Source organism: Polypterus senegalus, chromosome 17 (genome assembly GCF_016835505.1).
Source record: "Polypterus senegalus isolate Bchr_013 chromosome 17, ASM1683550v1, whole genome shotgun sequence".
Lineage (NCBI taxonomy): Eukaryota > Metazoa > Chordata > Cladistia > Polypteriformes > Polypteridae > Polypterus > Polypterus senegalus.
This window is the reverse complement of record NC_053170.1, coordinates 24,377,356-24,391,948: the sequence shown is the minus strand read 5'-3', so window position 1 is coordinate 24,391,948 and position 14,593 is coordinate 24,377,356. Positions and strand designations below refer to the sequence as shown.

The 14,593-nt window shown below is 39.5% G+C and overlaps 1 protein-coding gene across 2 annotated transcripts in view; it reads left to right on the top strand.

The window, feature by feature from the left end:
• Window positions 1-1,310: 1,310 nt before the first annotated feature.
• LOC120517641 (procathepsin L-like) overlaps window positions 1,311-14,593 on the top strand; it is a 35,837-nt gene continuing 22,554 nt past the window's right edge. The window contains exons 1-2 of one of the 2 annotated variants that reach the window (XM_039740068.1): window positions 1,311-1,428; window positions 1,534-1,634. In XM_039740068.1, the coding sequence (XP_039596002.1) occupies window positions 1,535-1,634 (100 nt within the window). In that variant the 5' untranslated portion in view covers window positions 1,311-1,428; window position 1,534. The other variant, XM_039740067.1, reaches the window with a different exon arrangement.

Here is a 14,593-nt window from a genome sequence, read left to right as displayed (position 1 = left end):
TGTGCTGAAATACTTGTTCTCAAAGAGTCCCCCAGGCTGATGTTTACTCGATTATGCTGACCTCTTTTGTAAGGCATCTGTTAAGCAAATACATTTAAATGTAAAATATAAATATTTATTCTCATGTACTAACATCCCATGGGGTATTTCCATGCCACGCTTTGATAATTATTTTTTATTCACAGCTATTCTGCCTTCTCTGGGGTACACTAGTGTCCCACAACAGTTATAAAACATGCAGTTAGGCTGACTAAAGATCTAAAACTGGTTGTGTATGTACGTGAGCTGAGTGATAGGCTGCCATCCTGTCATGGGTTAGGTATGTACCTTGTGTCAGTTGTTGCCATCATAGGTACCACTTCTCCGCTAACCTTCTCATCACAACTTAATGAGCCTCTCCACTTAGAGACTGACAGAAAATGGACAACCACTGAGAAATATTTTAGCAAGCCTTAAGTCTTCAGTATGTTTGTTTTGAGATGAAGACTGAACTCCTTTGGTAGTCTCTCTGGATCTTTGTGTACCGCTGGTTTGACTTTGTGTTGAATGAGTGATTGCTTACGCAGTCCCGAATGAGGCACATTACCTGCATTGTGAGGGAGCGTTGGTTACAACACTATGGCCATGTAGCGTGATTACCCGAGGGTGATCCGGCTCATAGGATCCTCATTGTTGAGGACCAGGCCAAAGGGACGCCCATGTAACACCTGGCTGCAGCAGATAGAGGGACATTTCTGGAGGGTGGGACTGGACCGCGTGTGTGCCTGGCGGGGTTACCAACCAAGATCCCGAGCTGTTTCATTGTGTGGCGGGTGTGGCAACGCGCTGTACTAGTGCATGCTCCTCAACCTGACCTGACCTGACCATATAAATCAACTGATTTTGATTATTTTTATATATTTTATTAATCCTAGAAGGTAAATTGTATCTTTGTATGCCCTTTGGGGGTCAGCTATTGTAAAACACCCCAGAGCAATTATCAGACTAAGGGCATTGCTCAAGGGCCTAACAGAGGAGTAAAGGGATTTGAACCGGCAAACCTTTTCAGATACCAACACAAATCCTTAACCTAAGAGCCTCCACTCTGCCTATGGCAAAATAACCCACATATTTATAATTACATTTTAAGGCTCTCACAGAATAATTTTAAAAATATATTTGTATTATTCCAATCACCATAATAGTAATAACAGAACAGAACAAACAGAAATTATGCAAATGTATTTGTTAAAAAATGATGTGGGGCTGAGTGAGCAGAAAAATGTCATTTCCTTTTTTTTTTTTTTCAGGCGAACTTTTTATTTGTTTATGGCTTGCAGCTGATTGCACGACATTGAACTCCCTATAAATATTGAACATTTGCCAGTTTCATCTATGAGCAGAGGAAGAGAGAAATTTCAGACCTGCCAAGTTCACAGACAGCCTTGGGTAAGAAAGTCAGAGAGTCATCAGCCGTTTTACGAAAACACATTTCTTTCCACACCATGTGAGGGACGGTGCTTTACGTTTATCTCTGCTGCTGTTTTCTTGTAGAATGAAGTGCCTTGTGCTTGCCATAACTTTACTGGTGGTCGTCACAGCAGGTCCCGTGTCAGTGGAAGACCTAGAGTTTTATGCATGGAAGTTAAAATATGGTAAGGTGGTCTTTGATTTCTTAAGAATGTCAGATCATATACAGTATGTCAGATTATGAGTTGATGCCAACATCTTTTGTTGACCTGCTCCATTGTGAGATTAGATAATAAAACTTTGTAAGTTAATGTTTGCTTCATGTACTTTAAACTAAACTTGAACTAAGAAGGAGAATTAAAACAGTAAAAAAGAGCCTGTAAAATATAATTTGACCCAGAACTTCAGATATACATGCAAATAAAAATTAAACACATACAGTTTGAATATAGACACATGTATATGTTAGTGAAGTGTTTAGTATCGCTGTTTTCTAGCATTTAGAGCCCGGAGTGATTCTCATTTAAGTTCTGAGGAGTTCCATAGATTTCCTTTTGGTTGGCTCCCATTTTCTCTCTTAGTCCAAAGACATAACTGGCAATAAATGTGGTGTGAGTGAGCAGTATGGCGGCTCAGTGGTTACTGCCTTACAGCCACAGGGATCTGGGTTAAATTCCAAACATGTCTCCTGTCTCTGTAGTGTTTGCATGTTCTCACTGTGCGCAGGTGGATTTTCTTTGGGTATTCCCGTTTTCTTCTCACATATATGTAAGGTTAAGAGATCATATTTATTTGGTTCATTATGATTGTTTCCAGTGAGTAATTGTCATCTCTACCAGGACTGTTTCCTGAATCGCTCCGTGTGCTGTTAGTGTAGGGTGCAGCTGTCTTTAACCCTCTCATAGAAAAATAGACTGTTAATAAATGAATATGCTTAGTCCTTATGTTTTTTTTTATTTTTTTATTTATGATTTAATACATCCATCCATCCATTATCCAGCCCGCTATATCCTAACACAGGGTCACAGGGGTCTGCTGGAGCCAATCCCAGCCAGCACAGGGCGCAAGGCAGAAACAAACACCACACACACACTAGGGACAATTTAGAATCGCCAATGCACCTAACCTACATGTCTTTGGACTGTGGGAGGAAACCAGAGTAGCCGGAGGAAACCCACACAGACACGGGGAGAACATGCCAACTCCACACAGGGTAGACCCGGGAAGCGAACCCAGGTCTCCTTACTGTGAGGCATTAATAAATTTATTTTACATATATTTTAGACAGTACAGGATGTATATGTCTGGAACTTATCTTGATTTGGAAAGTTAATGGCTATATGTACAGGCTGTATATCCTTTAAATAATCTTGGAAAAATGCTCTGTGTTAGTTCATAGGAAATGCACTTGCATCTAGCCGGGGGCACATACTCCCTAGGAATATGTCTATTACAGGTTACAGAATTTACTATACCTAAACCAAAAGTATATATATTGTCAAGCTTGGGTTGCAGAGCCTTTTCTTTAGTACACAAGAACTGGTAAATGTCCTCTTCTAGCTCCCATCTTCAGTTTAAAAGAGCAACAACAACAACATTTATTTATATAGCACATTTTCATACAAACAGTAGCTCAAAGTGCTTTACATATTAAAGAATAGAAAAATGAAAGACACAATTATAAAACAAAATAAATCAACATTAATTAACATCGAGTAAGAGTAAGGTTCAATGGCCAGGGGGGACAGAAAAAACAAAAAAACTCCAGACGGCTGGAGAAAAAATAAAATCTGTAGGGATTCCAGACCATGAGACCGCCCAGTCCCCTCTGGGCATTCTACCTAACATAAATGAAACAGTCCTCTTTGGATTTAGGATTCTCACGGAAGGACTTGATGATGATGATGGTCACGTAGACTTCTTCCTTTTAATCCGTCCATCATTGTTGGTGCATCATGAAGCTTTGAGTAGGTGGAGGTGGCGCAGGCCACCACCACAAAGAAACCAGAAAAAGAAACAGAAAAGAGAGTAGGGGTCAGTACCGATTTTAGAGCCACCATGAATAGTTATTTTGAGGAGATTCAACATATAGAGTATCAGGATTAAGTTAAATTAAGATTAAAATGAAGTTATAAAAAGGCCATGTTAAAGTAATGTGTTTTCAGCAGTGTTTTAAACTACTCTACTGTATCAGCCTGGCGAATTCCTAATGGCAGGCTATTCCAGATTTTAGGTGCATAGCAGCAGAAGGCCGCCTCACCACTTCTTTTAAGTTTTGTTCTTGGAATTCTAAGGAGACACTCATTTGAGGATCTGAGGTTACGATTTGGAATATAAGGTGTCAGACATTCCGATATATAAGATGGGGCGAGATTATTTAAGGCTTTATAAACCATAAGCAGAATTTTAAAGTCAATTCTGAATGACACAGGCAACCAGTGTAGTGACATTAAAACTGGAGAAATGTGTTCGGATTTTCTTTTCCTAGTTAGGATTCTAGCAGCTGCATTCTGCACTAGTTGCAAACGATTTATATCTTTTTTGGGTAGTCCTGAGAGGAGTGCGTTACAGTAATCTAGTCGACTGAAAACAAACGCGTGAACTAATTTCTCAGCATCTTTCAGTGATATAAGAGGTCTAACTTTACTTATGTTTCTTAGGTGAAAAAATGCTGTCCTAATGATCTGATTAATATGTGATTTAAAATTCAGATTACAGTCAACAATCACCCCTAAGCTTTTTACCTCCGTCTTGACTTTTAATCCTAATGTATCCAGTTTATTTCTAATAGCCTCATTGTATCCATTATTGCTGATCACTAAGATTTCAGTTTTCTCTTTATTTAACTTGAGAAAATTACTATTCATCCATTCTGAGATACAAGTCAGACATTCTGTTAGTGAATCAATAGAATCAGGGTCATCAGGAGCTATTGACAAGTACAGCTGTGTGTCATCAGCATAGCTGTGGTAGCTCACGTTGTGCCCTGAGATAATCTGACCTAACGGAAGCATATAGATTGAGAATAACAGCGGACCCAGGATAGAGCCTTGTGGAACACCATATCGGATATCATGTGTCTTCGAGTTGTAATTCCCACAACTAACATAACATTTTCTCCCTGTCAGGTAGGATTCAAACCAACTTAAGACCCTGCCAGAGAGGCCCACCCATTGACTAAGGCGATTTCTAAGAATGTTGTGATCAATGGTGTCAAATGCAGCACTCAGATCTAAGAGGATGAGAACAGATAAATGGCCTCTGTCTGCATTCACTCGCAAGTCATTTACTACTTTAACGAGTGCAGTTTCTGTGCTGTGATTTGCTCTAAAACCCGACTGAAATTTATCAAGAATAGCAGAGCACAAAGTTTCCCTCGTCAAACAGGTTCAGCAACTCAGAAGCAGTGGCTAGGGCAGACACAGTCTCGGGGATAAACATCGTGTGAGAAGTACGTTACCTGGTAAGCCTGCAAACCTGGTGCTGATGCTGGTAAAGGCCAGCTAAGAGTGTGGTTGTTTCTCATTAAAATTCTGTTCAAGAAGGAGTTTTCAAAGGACAGTTGCGTGTCTTTGTTATTGGTGTACTGTTCAACAAAGTGCTCAGTGTGTAGCAGCCAGAGATACACGTCAGGAATACATAGGGAAGGAGCTGTCTTTGAGTGAATGCTACCGCCGTCAGTGAATTGGAGGCGACACTGGTCACAAAATATATATATGTATATATATATACATATAAATATATATACATTGCTATATACTGTATATAAAATTCAATGACTGTCCTTCTGTATGTCTGTTCACTTTTCACGAAAGAACTTCTTTTAGAGCAGGTTTTTTTTCCTATAATTTGCTTGAACATTCTGGTTGATTTTGAGACTTCTCGCATCGTATCATAGTTTGCTTGCGGTACCGATTTATTCGCGCAAATCCGATAGATGGCTGCAGGCTGAGGGGAGGAGGGCAGGACCCTCAGGAGTAGGGAGCCGGATGGGGCCATCCTCACTCACGTGCCAGCCTCCGTTCGAGTTGTTCTACCTCTCGCCACATGTTGGAGCTTACCTTGCCTCTGCTTAGCTAATGATAACTGTTTGTTCAGCAAACATTACCATCTAGAGTTTGTTAAGGAGTAACGTTTGACGTTTTTGACAGAGAGATCACATCTACGTGTGTTTTAGAGGGTAGGTGCTGATTGGCAGAGATATCACGGCAATGTGTTTTGCCCCATGTGGTGGACACTCTCCAATCAGAGCTGAACACAATCAGATACATTGACTCTGTTTGACATTGGAGCGTATCTACCTTCCACTTGGCCAGAGATACCTTGTCAACTTTTTACATTTTTGGCAAAGAGATCACAGCTACATTCACGCCTCTGATAGCAAAACCAAAAATGTGGTATATCAAGAAACCCTCAGAAAGCTATCAATATAAATTTTTCTCAATGCAAATTATTACTTTTTAAAAAAAAATTTTTATTGATTTTTAAAGTTTGTCCTGTTTCACTACGAAACGGGCGGAGCCACAGGGGACAGCTAGTATATATAAACTGTATATATATATCCTTATATATAATTGATACTATCCGTATGTATGGTGTTCACGTCAATACCTAGACTCAATACAAATTAGAACCATGCAATGGGACTCTGCCTCTGTAGTTAGACTATAACGTGGCAAACGCGGATGCAGTATTGCATGATTGACTAAGAATGTTCAAATGCTTCAGTGACGCCGCTGGAAGGCCAATTATAGTAAGTCGGTGTTGGTTTGAGCAGATAACAGTAAGTTCGGTTGGTTTTTGGAACGTTAGTTTGGTGGGGCGTACTTTCCAGGACATCGTCGACTGACTTAAAACCTTCGACAGCTCCGTAACCGTAAGTAATTTAGACCATATCGCCATTTGCTTGGTACGTCGAAATCTATCTTTGGGCAGTTCGGTTTTGGCATCTGTCCTTCTGACATCAATTGGCAAACTGAGTAATGACGACTGGGTATTAACAACGGTCATTGTTTAAATTTTAGCCGATCTCAGATCTAAAATGACCACGGCAACATAATTATTTCTCTGACTCTGATTAGAGTTGTAAAATACAGTTTGTTTTGAAAATTTGTTTGCCGGAAAAAATCAAATGAGATGCGCCGAAGAGCTGAATTCACATCTTGCAGCCCCGTTTAAACAGGAAGCTCTTCATTACATCAGCCGAATTAGTACTTAAAAAAACAAATAATTCTTTGCAGAGAAAGTATGGATTTCACAATCGTAGAATTTGTAGCCCGATCGGACTCCCAGACACTAGTATGTATATATATATATATATATATATATATATATATATATATATATATATATACACAGTGGAACCTCGGTTCATGGCCATAATTCTGGTCTGGTCGTAAACTGATTTGGTCGTGAACCGAAGTAATTTCTCCCATATCATTGTATGTAAATACAATTAATCCATACAAGACCGTACAAACTGTATGTAAATATATATTTTTTTAGTTTTTAAGCACAAATATAGTTAATTATACCATAGAATGCACAGCATAATGGTAAACTAAATGTAAAAATATTGAATAACACTAAGAAAACCTTGAACGACAGAGAAAACTAACACTGCAAGAATTTGCGCTATAGCCTTATGACCCGTTCGCTAAAAACACTTTTTTTTAATGAGTTTTAAGCACAGGGAGAAAAATGAACATTTGAAAAATCCATAATTTAATAAACCACCAAGAAAAGTAACATTGCAACAATGCATGCTACGAACCGATCGCTGTAAACAGAAGTGAAGTGGAGGTTAAAATCCAATAAGAAAAAGTCTTCATTAAATACAACGAGGTTAAAACAATACTCGGATCTGTCTCTTTAAAAACAAGCCCGGTGCATTCTTTAACTGCCATCTCAGCCTTATGCGTCCAGCCGTCTCTCTGTCTCTCGTGCGCACGCGTGTGTGTGTGTGTGTCTCTCTCTCTCTCTCAAGCGTGTAATGCTTATAATACAATGTATTATAAAATAAAATATCAATCCTTCCCTAGTGGTACAAGAAGAAGAAAAAAAAAAGATCTTTAAAGAAAGGACACACTTAGCTTCTTTTAATATCGGCTTGACGTTCACAATAATACAATTTTCAAAGGAGTGCTACTGGCAAAAGCGCGATGCTGTTGTGAGTTCCTGCCGTTGGCTCTGGCCTGTTTTGAGTGAGTGCGGGAGGCATGTTTCTTTGGTATGGCAGGAGTGATTTCTTCCATCCATTCATAGGTGAGCTCTAACGTTCATTGCAGTTGCCAGACATTTTTACTTTACTCATGGTGTTTGTTTCCAAAATAAGAAAATGCATTTGTTAAAAATGGGTTTCATTGGATTGGCTGGCGCAGCACTGACTCAGCTGTGGAATGGCTAACAGGGTGAAACAGCTTGATGGCCAAGGTCTCCAGAACGCTGAACAAATCCAAATCATATTATGGGATATCGTCTACTTTTGAATTCTGCTTAGTACTTGTCTTATTTCTATTGCACTGTTATATTGTATTGAGGATTACTTGTGTTCTGCTCTGTGTATTGTATTGTATTTCCCTTTTTCTTTTTGACACCCACTGTACGCCCAACCTACCTGGAAAGGGGTCTCTCTTTGAACTGCCTTTCCCAAGGTTTCTTCCATTTTTTCCCTACAAGGGTTTTTTTGGGAGTTTTTCTTGTCTTCTTAGAGAGTCAAGGCTGGAGGGCTGTCAAAAAATAGGGCCTGTTAAAACCCATTGAAGCACTCCTTGTGTGATTTTGGGCTATACAAAAATAAATTGTATTGTATTCACATGGAAACTCTAAATAGCAGACAGTAGCTCCAGGCCATATATTGACTTTCAACAAACAGGGTGCAAATCAGCACTTTTTAGTAGTCTGCCTGAGTTGCCTCCACTTGACGTTTCCCACCTCCTTGTCAGGTTGTTTACATGGCCGTATTATTTCTTCCTGTTAGCTGCTTTGCATACATTTTCAGCTGTGTTAATTCATGGTCTTATTTTTGAGTAAAATCATATACTGTTTGGGGATAAACAAACCACAGTGACGCACTTCAAACCTTTGGCTTTTTGCTGTGGTAAAATGTTACAAAGTATAACGGTTTAATGCAGGACATTAAACTAAATCATAAAAAGTCCAACAAACAAGAAGTTTTAGGTATGCATGTAATTTTAGCAAACAAAAAGAAACTCAGACAAGACATGTCTGCCCCATTCATTTATTGCTTTTGTATTGGAGACTTACATTTTGTCCCCATCATACACTTTCTCATAATGGAGAAACCAGACCTTCAGCAAACGCTATTAAAAACAGCAGAAAGGTTTTTTGGGCTCAGTAAAATAAATAAATAAATCAAGTAGCTCTTGCCAAGCTTTTATGTAGCTTTGTGTTAGGCAGGTTTCAGGTTTCTGTTTCTAATGGGAACAATGATGAGTGCGGCTACAGTATGAGGATCAACTTGTTGTATGAACACAGTAATATAATACAAATGCAGGAATTAAAAAAAAATGAATGCATGCCAAATAGACCACAAGTGAAATAAATGCCTTAAGAAGATACTTCTGTTGCTGTGTTCATTGTTAGCAGTTTAGCTGCATTCCTACACTTTACACCCATAAAGGAATTCTACATTATTGGATAAAAGGTATGTTGGAGAAATGGTTAGTGCATAATATAATATAATATAATATAATATAATATAATATAATATAATATAATATAATATAATATGCTACCATGGCTGTCCATTTGTCTGTCCAGGATTTTAAATCACCTGTATCTCGCAAACCGTTTGATCTATTGATGTGAAATTTGGTACACATATACTACATAAGGTCTACTATCTGCTTTGAAGGTGATGATTTTTATTTTTATTTTATTGTAGAATCAACTCTCAGCAGCGGGCAACAGGGCAGCCATGCGACGAATGCATAAGAAATCCCCTACCTCTTCATATCTTAAATCGTTCTTGAGGCAGGTCGAACTGTTAAGATTAAGAAAAATGTACTAAGTAATTGCAACATAAATACTGACTTAATCAGTTTTAACGTGAAAACATGCCGACGAAAGAAGCGAAGAAGCGGGCCGCTAGGGTGGAGAAAAGGAGAGCTGCTCAGGAAGCAGCAAGCGCATCAACCTCTGAGCAAACGAATGCTAAACGTACAGAGAAAGAGGATGAAAACTAGGAATGCTCAAATCAAGTGTATTCACTGCACGTTATCGAGCAGTGCGCTGTTACTGATATAATAGAATAGAATAGAATAGAATCGAATAGAATAGATTAGAATATGGGGCGGCATGGTGGCGCAGTGGATAGCGCTGCTGCCTTGCAGTTAGGAGACCTGGGTTTGTTTCCCGGGTCCTCCCAGTGTGGAGTTTGCATGTTCTCCCTGTGTCTGAGTGGGTTTCCTCCGACAGTCCAAAGACATGCAGGTTAGGTGCATTGGCGATTCTACATTGGCCCTAGTGTGTGCTTGGTATGTGTGTGTGTGTGCCCTGTGGTGGGCTGGCGCCCTGCCCGGGGTTTGTTTCCTGCCTTGCGCCCTGTGTTGGCTGGGATTGGCTCCAGCTGACCGCCATGACCCTGTAGTTAGGATATAGCGGGATGGATAGTATAATATCATATAATATTGGGTGAGCCAAAGAGAACTAGCACATTTCAAACGTTTATTCTACAAAAACAATACAAGATAAAATACATTTCATTAAGACACATTAGAGGGTATACAAAATAGATTTTTTTCATTGTGTTTTAAAAATGATGCCTTCAAGGTGGTGGCCATCATTAGTGATACACTCTTTGAGAGGATTTCTGAATGCTTGCATGACTCGTTCAGCCATTTCAAGGGGAATAGCGGCCATTTCATGGCGAATAACGTCCTTGAGGGCTTCAAGGTTTTGAGGTCGGTGTGTGTATACCTTCGACTTGAGACAGACCAACAAGAAGAAATCTCATGGAGCGAGATGAGGCGAATGTGAAGGCCACCCAACATTGCCATGCAGGGCTTCCCCAGAAACATTTACTTGTATGGATCTCCGCACCGTATAATCTATTGCTCCATCCTGATGAAACATCCGCTTCTTCCGGTTGTAACATTCTGAAGTGATGGTGACCGCTGCTCCCTTCTGCTCAGAAACGTAAGGGCCTACAACGCTAAATTCTGTAATGACACACCAAACTGTAGCACACTCATTCTGCAGGGGTCTCTGAGGAAGTTTAGTCCAATAGGGAAATTTGTGCTTATTTACGCAACCATTCAAATGTCAATGTGCCTGCATATGATGATGGCATTTCGATGAACGGTTTGCAGAATGTTTGTCCACAACTCTCTAGGGGTCTTCCAGTCTCTCTCAGTGAGTTCCTGCACTACCATCACTTTGTATGGATAGAAATTAAGGTCCTCCTGTAAAATCCTCTTCAAAGACATGTTGGAAATGCCTAAGCCAGAAGCAGATCTGCACGCTGAATGTCTAGGAGACTGCAGAATTGATGCCCTTACAGTTCGTACGGTCCAAGGACGGCCTGGAGATGTTCCGTACATGGTTGTACCCATCTGTCTAAATTTAGCCACCCATTGAAGAATTGTTTTCTGATTTGGGATGTCACCATTAGGAGGAATACTGAAGTGTGTTCGGTAGGCGCATTGTGTAGTGATGATGGATTTGTTGTACTTGATGAACGCTTCGGTAGTGAAAGCATGGTGTGTACCGAACCAAGTCATGTTGCCAACTGAAAACTAAAATCACTGATCAAAAGACCTCCACCTCAACCCACTCGGCTGCCTCTACCTCACACAAAAATGAACTTAAGAAATGTAGTACTTCATTTTGGCTCACCCTGTATAGTTAAATATAATATCCATCCATCTATCCATTATCCAACCCGCTATATCCTAACTACAAGATCACGGGGGTCTGCTGGAGCCAATCCCAGCCAACACAGGGTGTAAGGCAGGAAACAAACCCCGGGCAGGGCACCAGTCCACCGCAGATAATATAATATAATATAATATAATATAATATAATATAATATAATATAATATAATATAATATAATATTTAATTTTCTAATCCACTTAATTCAGGCCAGGGTCGCGGAGCTGGAGCCTATCCCAGCAATCATAGAGCACAAGGCAAGAATAGTCCTTGAACAGCATATATCATAGATAATATAATATAATATAATATAATATAATATAATATAATATAATATAATATAATATAATATAATATAATATAATATAATATAATATAGAGGGTGACTGGGTGGTGCAGAGTTTGCATGCCTCTGGAAACAGAGGCTTTCTGGTGTGTTGAAAATCAGTACCCACAACTACTGTATATTTCCCCACTACTGGTCAATGAATAGCAGAGGGTTTATCATTAAGTTTTCAGCCAGGGCACAATTATTCATTACAAATCCATTAATATTTCAATTACAGGGTAGTAATATGGGGGTATAGTGGGCTGGAGCTTATTCTGACAGATTCAAAAACAAGGAAGGAGCCAATTAGTTGATGTTGATTTACAATAAGTCAATTCACGTGACTGTGGAAGAAATCTCACATTGGGAGGACAGCAGAATTACAGAAGATGCTCTAGGAAAGAAAACAGGCTCAAAACTGTACACAACAACAATGATATCTGCTGTGCTTCCTCATCATCTACTGTACATTTTCAAAAGCTATCTATCCATCCATCCATGCATTATCCATCTATGCACATATCTACTCTTAATCCTAACCTGCTGATTCCACCAAAAAGCACATCCCTTCCTATATCAATTCCTAAGTTAATTTCATGATCTATTCACACGGATACATTGGTACTCATTCATATTGGGTCAGCTTTGACCGATCAATTAACCTGATATGTTTGTTTATGGGATGTGAGAAATAGCTGGAATCCCTGGGGTAGAAGAACAGGAACAGGACAGGTATCAAATAAAGAGCCCTGGGACCCTATGCCACTTCTGTTGACCACCACGTCAAGGATATCATTGTTATGAAAGAAATGGAGGGTAAGATCCATATACTGGACCCCTAGTCATTTTAATAATAACTTCATTTTTCTCTCACTTTGCTAAAGTGCATTGTTCGTACAATTGGTATTTTGTAATTACTCTGCCATGGGTGTGTGTTTGTGACTCTTCTTCCGTTTGTTCTGCAGTCTTGGAAGGGGCTCTGCCCTAACTTTCTATAACACTGACTAGAGTAACTGTATGACAAAATGAAAGAGTTAGAATGCAGCAGAGACCACAATTCCCTCTTCTTGGCAACAGCCTCTCATTTCCAAGAATCCTTTGAGTCATCTGTGAAGTCTGCTGCTTTACTGGAACACATTTCACATGCCAGAAAACAACAGAATGAGGTCCTGTTCCAGCTGGAGAAATACACGAGTGCCATGTCAGAACCTCAGGCATGAAGTTGTCAAGATCTGCCTGGGGTTACTGAGGTTTCTTTTGGGTGTATTGGTATTGCACCATCAAGGGCTAATCATAATGAAACTAACTTGGAGTTTCTGTGCAACCTTTGCAGACTTTCTAATAATCACATGGGGAAATGGCAGAGATCTTTATAGTTCTGTCACACCAAAATATTGGTTATTTTTGGTGGTCGCCCATTCAAATCACCATGGAAATGTGCAGGGTGTTTTTAAAAAATGTGCTGCAAATTTTCCACATATAGAGGCATTAAACACAACGTATTAGGAAAACACACAAAACACAGGAAATCTGCCCTTTGCCATTCCATAGCAACTGCTCTTTTATGTTTTCTGTTCCCTGTTGATGAAGATGAGCACATAAACACTGCAATGGCATTGAGGAATGTATCCGATATCATCTCTTTCCCTAGTACATCTTTAAAACGGGAATAGCCAAGATTCCCATTACAACTGGCAAATCTGGCATTGTACTGGCAGAACAAGAACATCATCACACATCACACAGATTAACACAATGCCTGCAGGTGACAAGAAATGACTCCAGAGTCCTTTATTTAGGACAAGGGTAGAGTTACCACATGAAAAATATATAAATGACATTAAGTCAGCCTGAAAAATGCACGTATTTCAACATGTGTGTCTGCGTAGGTTTGAATCAAGTTTTCCAAAGAATCAAAAGCTGGGCGTTAATTATACAGAAAAGCAGGCTGTGGAGCCTACTACTAAAACTCAATATACAAACCACTGATGATGTCAGAAAAATAAAACAAAATGTTAAACCTTCTTTGGAAGAGCATTTTAGCTTTCTGTATCGCTAGTTAGAGTGGTACAACAAAGATCAATTGAAAGGATGCTAAGACATGTAAGCTGCTTTCTTGTGACTGTCAGCAGACATTGTAATGATTAACAATATGTCTGCAACTGTCAGCATGGATACCCCGCATCTGCAAAACAAAATAGAGTCCCCAGAACTGCGTCACATGTCTGACTTGCCAAATGTAGTTGCTGATCTTGTCACTGGACTGTTTCACTTTACATTACTGATGCCAACTTCTCAGCACAATCTTGCTCATCCCTTTTTCTGGCAGCCAGTAGAGTGCTGCCTGATGGAGGTGGTGCTGCAAGAAGGGTTAACAGGTACAGCAAGTTCAACCACAATCTTGGTCCTTTTTTCTGTTTTGTCATGGTACGTGAAACACAGGACATCAGGCAGATGAGCTCCTCTTCTGTTTGTGAGGTTTGAGACACTCGTGTTCCTTATTCTTCATTGCTGCATTACATACATTGTGCTTCCAGATGAGCATTCATTGGTTGTCAGCTCTCATGCACGCAGAGCCCACCCCCTACAGCTACAGACGTAATCAAACCTGTCGCAGACTAGTTGGAGTGGCTGCATGTGTCAGTCTAGATGATTTTTCTTCATGGGAGCCTGATGATGACCGTCCCCTACTTGTTAAGATTATGAAGGCAATGAATGAAAATCACTAGAAAAGTCATCTAATGTGACACAGCTTAAAGACACCAAACATAATATGAAGTTTTGTTCTGACAACAACACAAATACACTTTTAAATGTTATATTAATGTTCTGGATACATTTTTAATATAACCAAAAAAGAATCAAATACCAATATTCCTAGATGTTCTTCTCAAATTCTGAATATAACCATTTATTATAT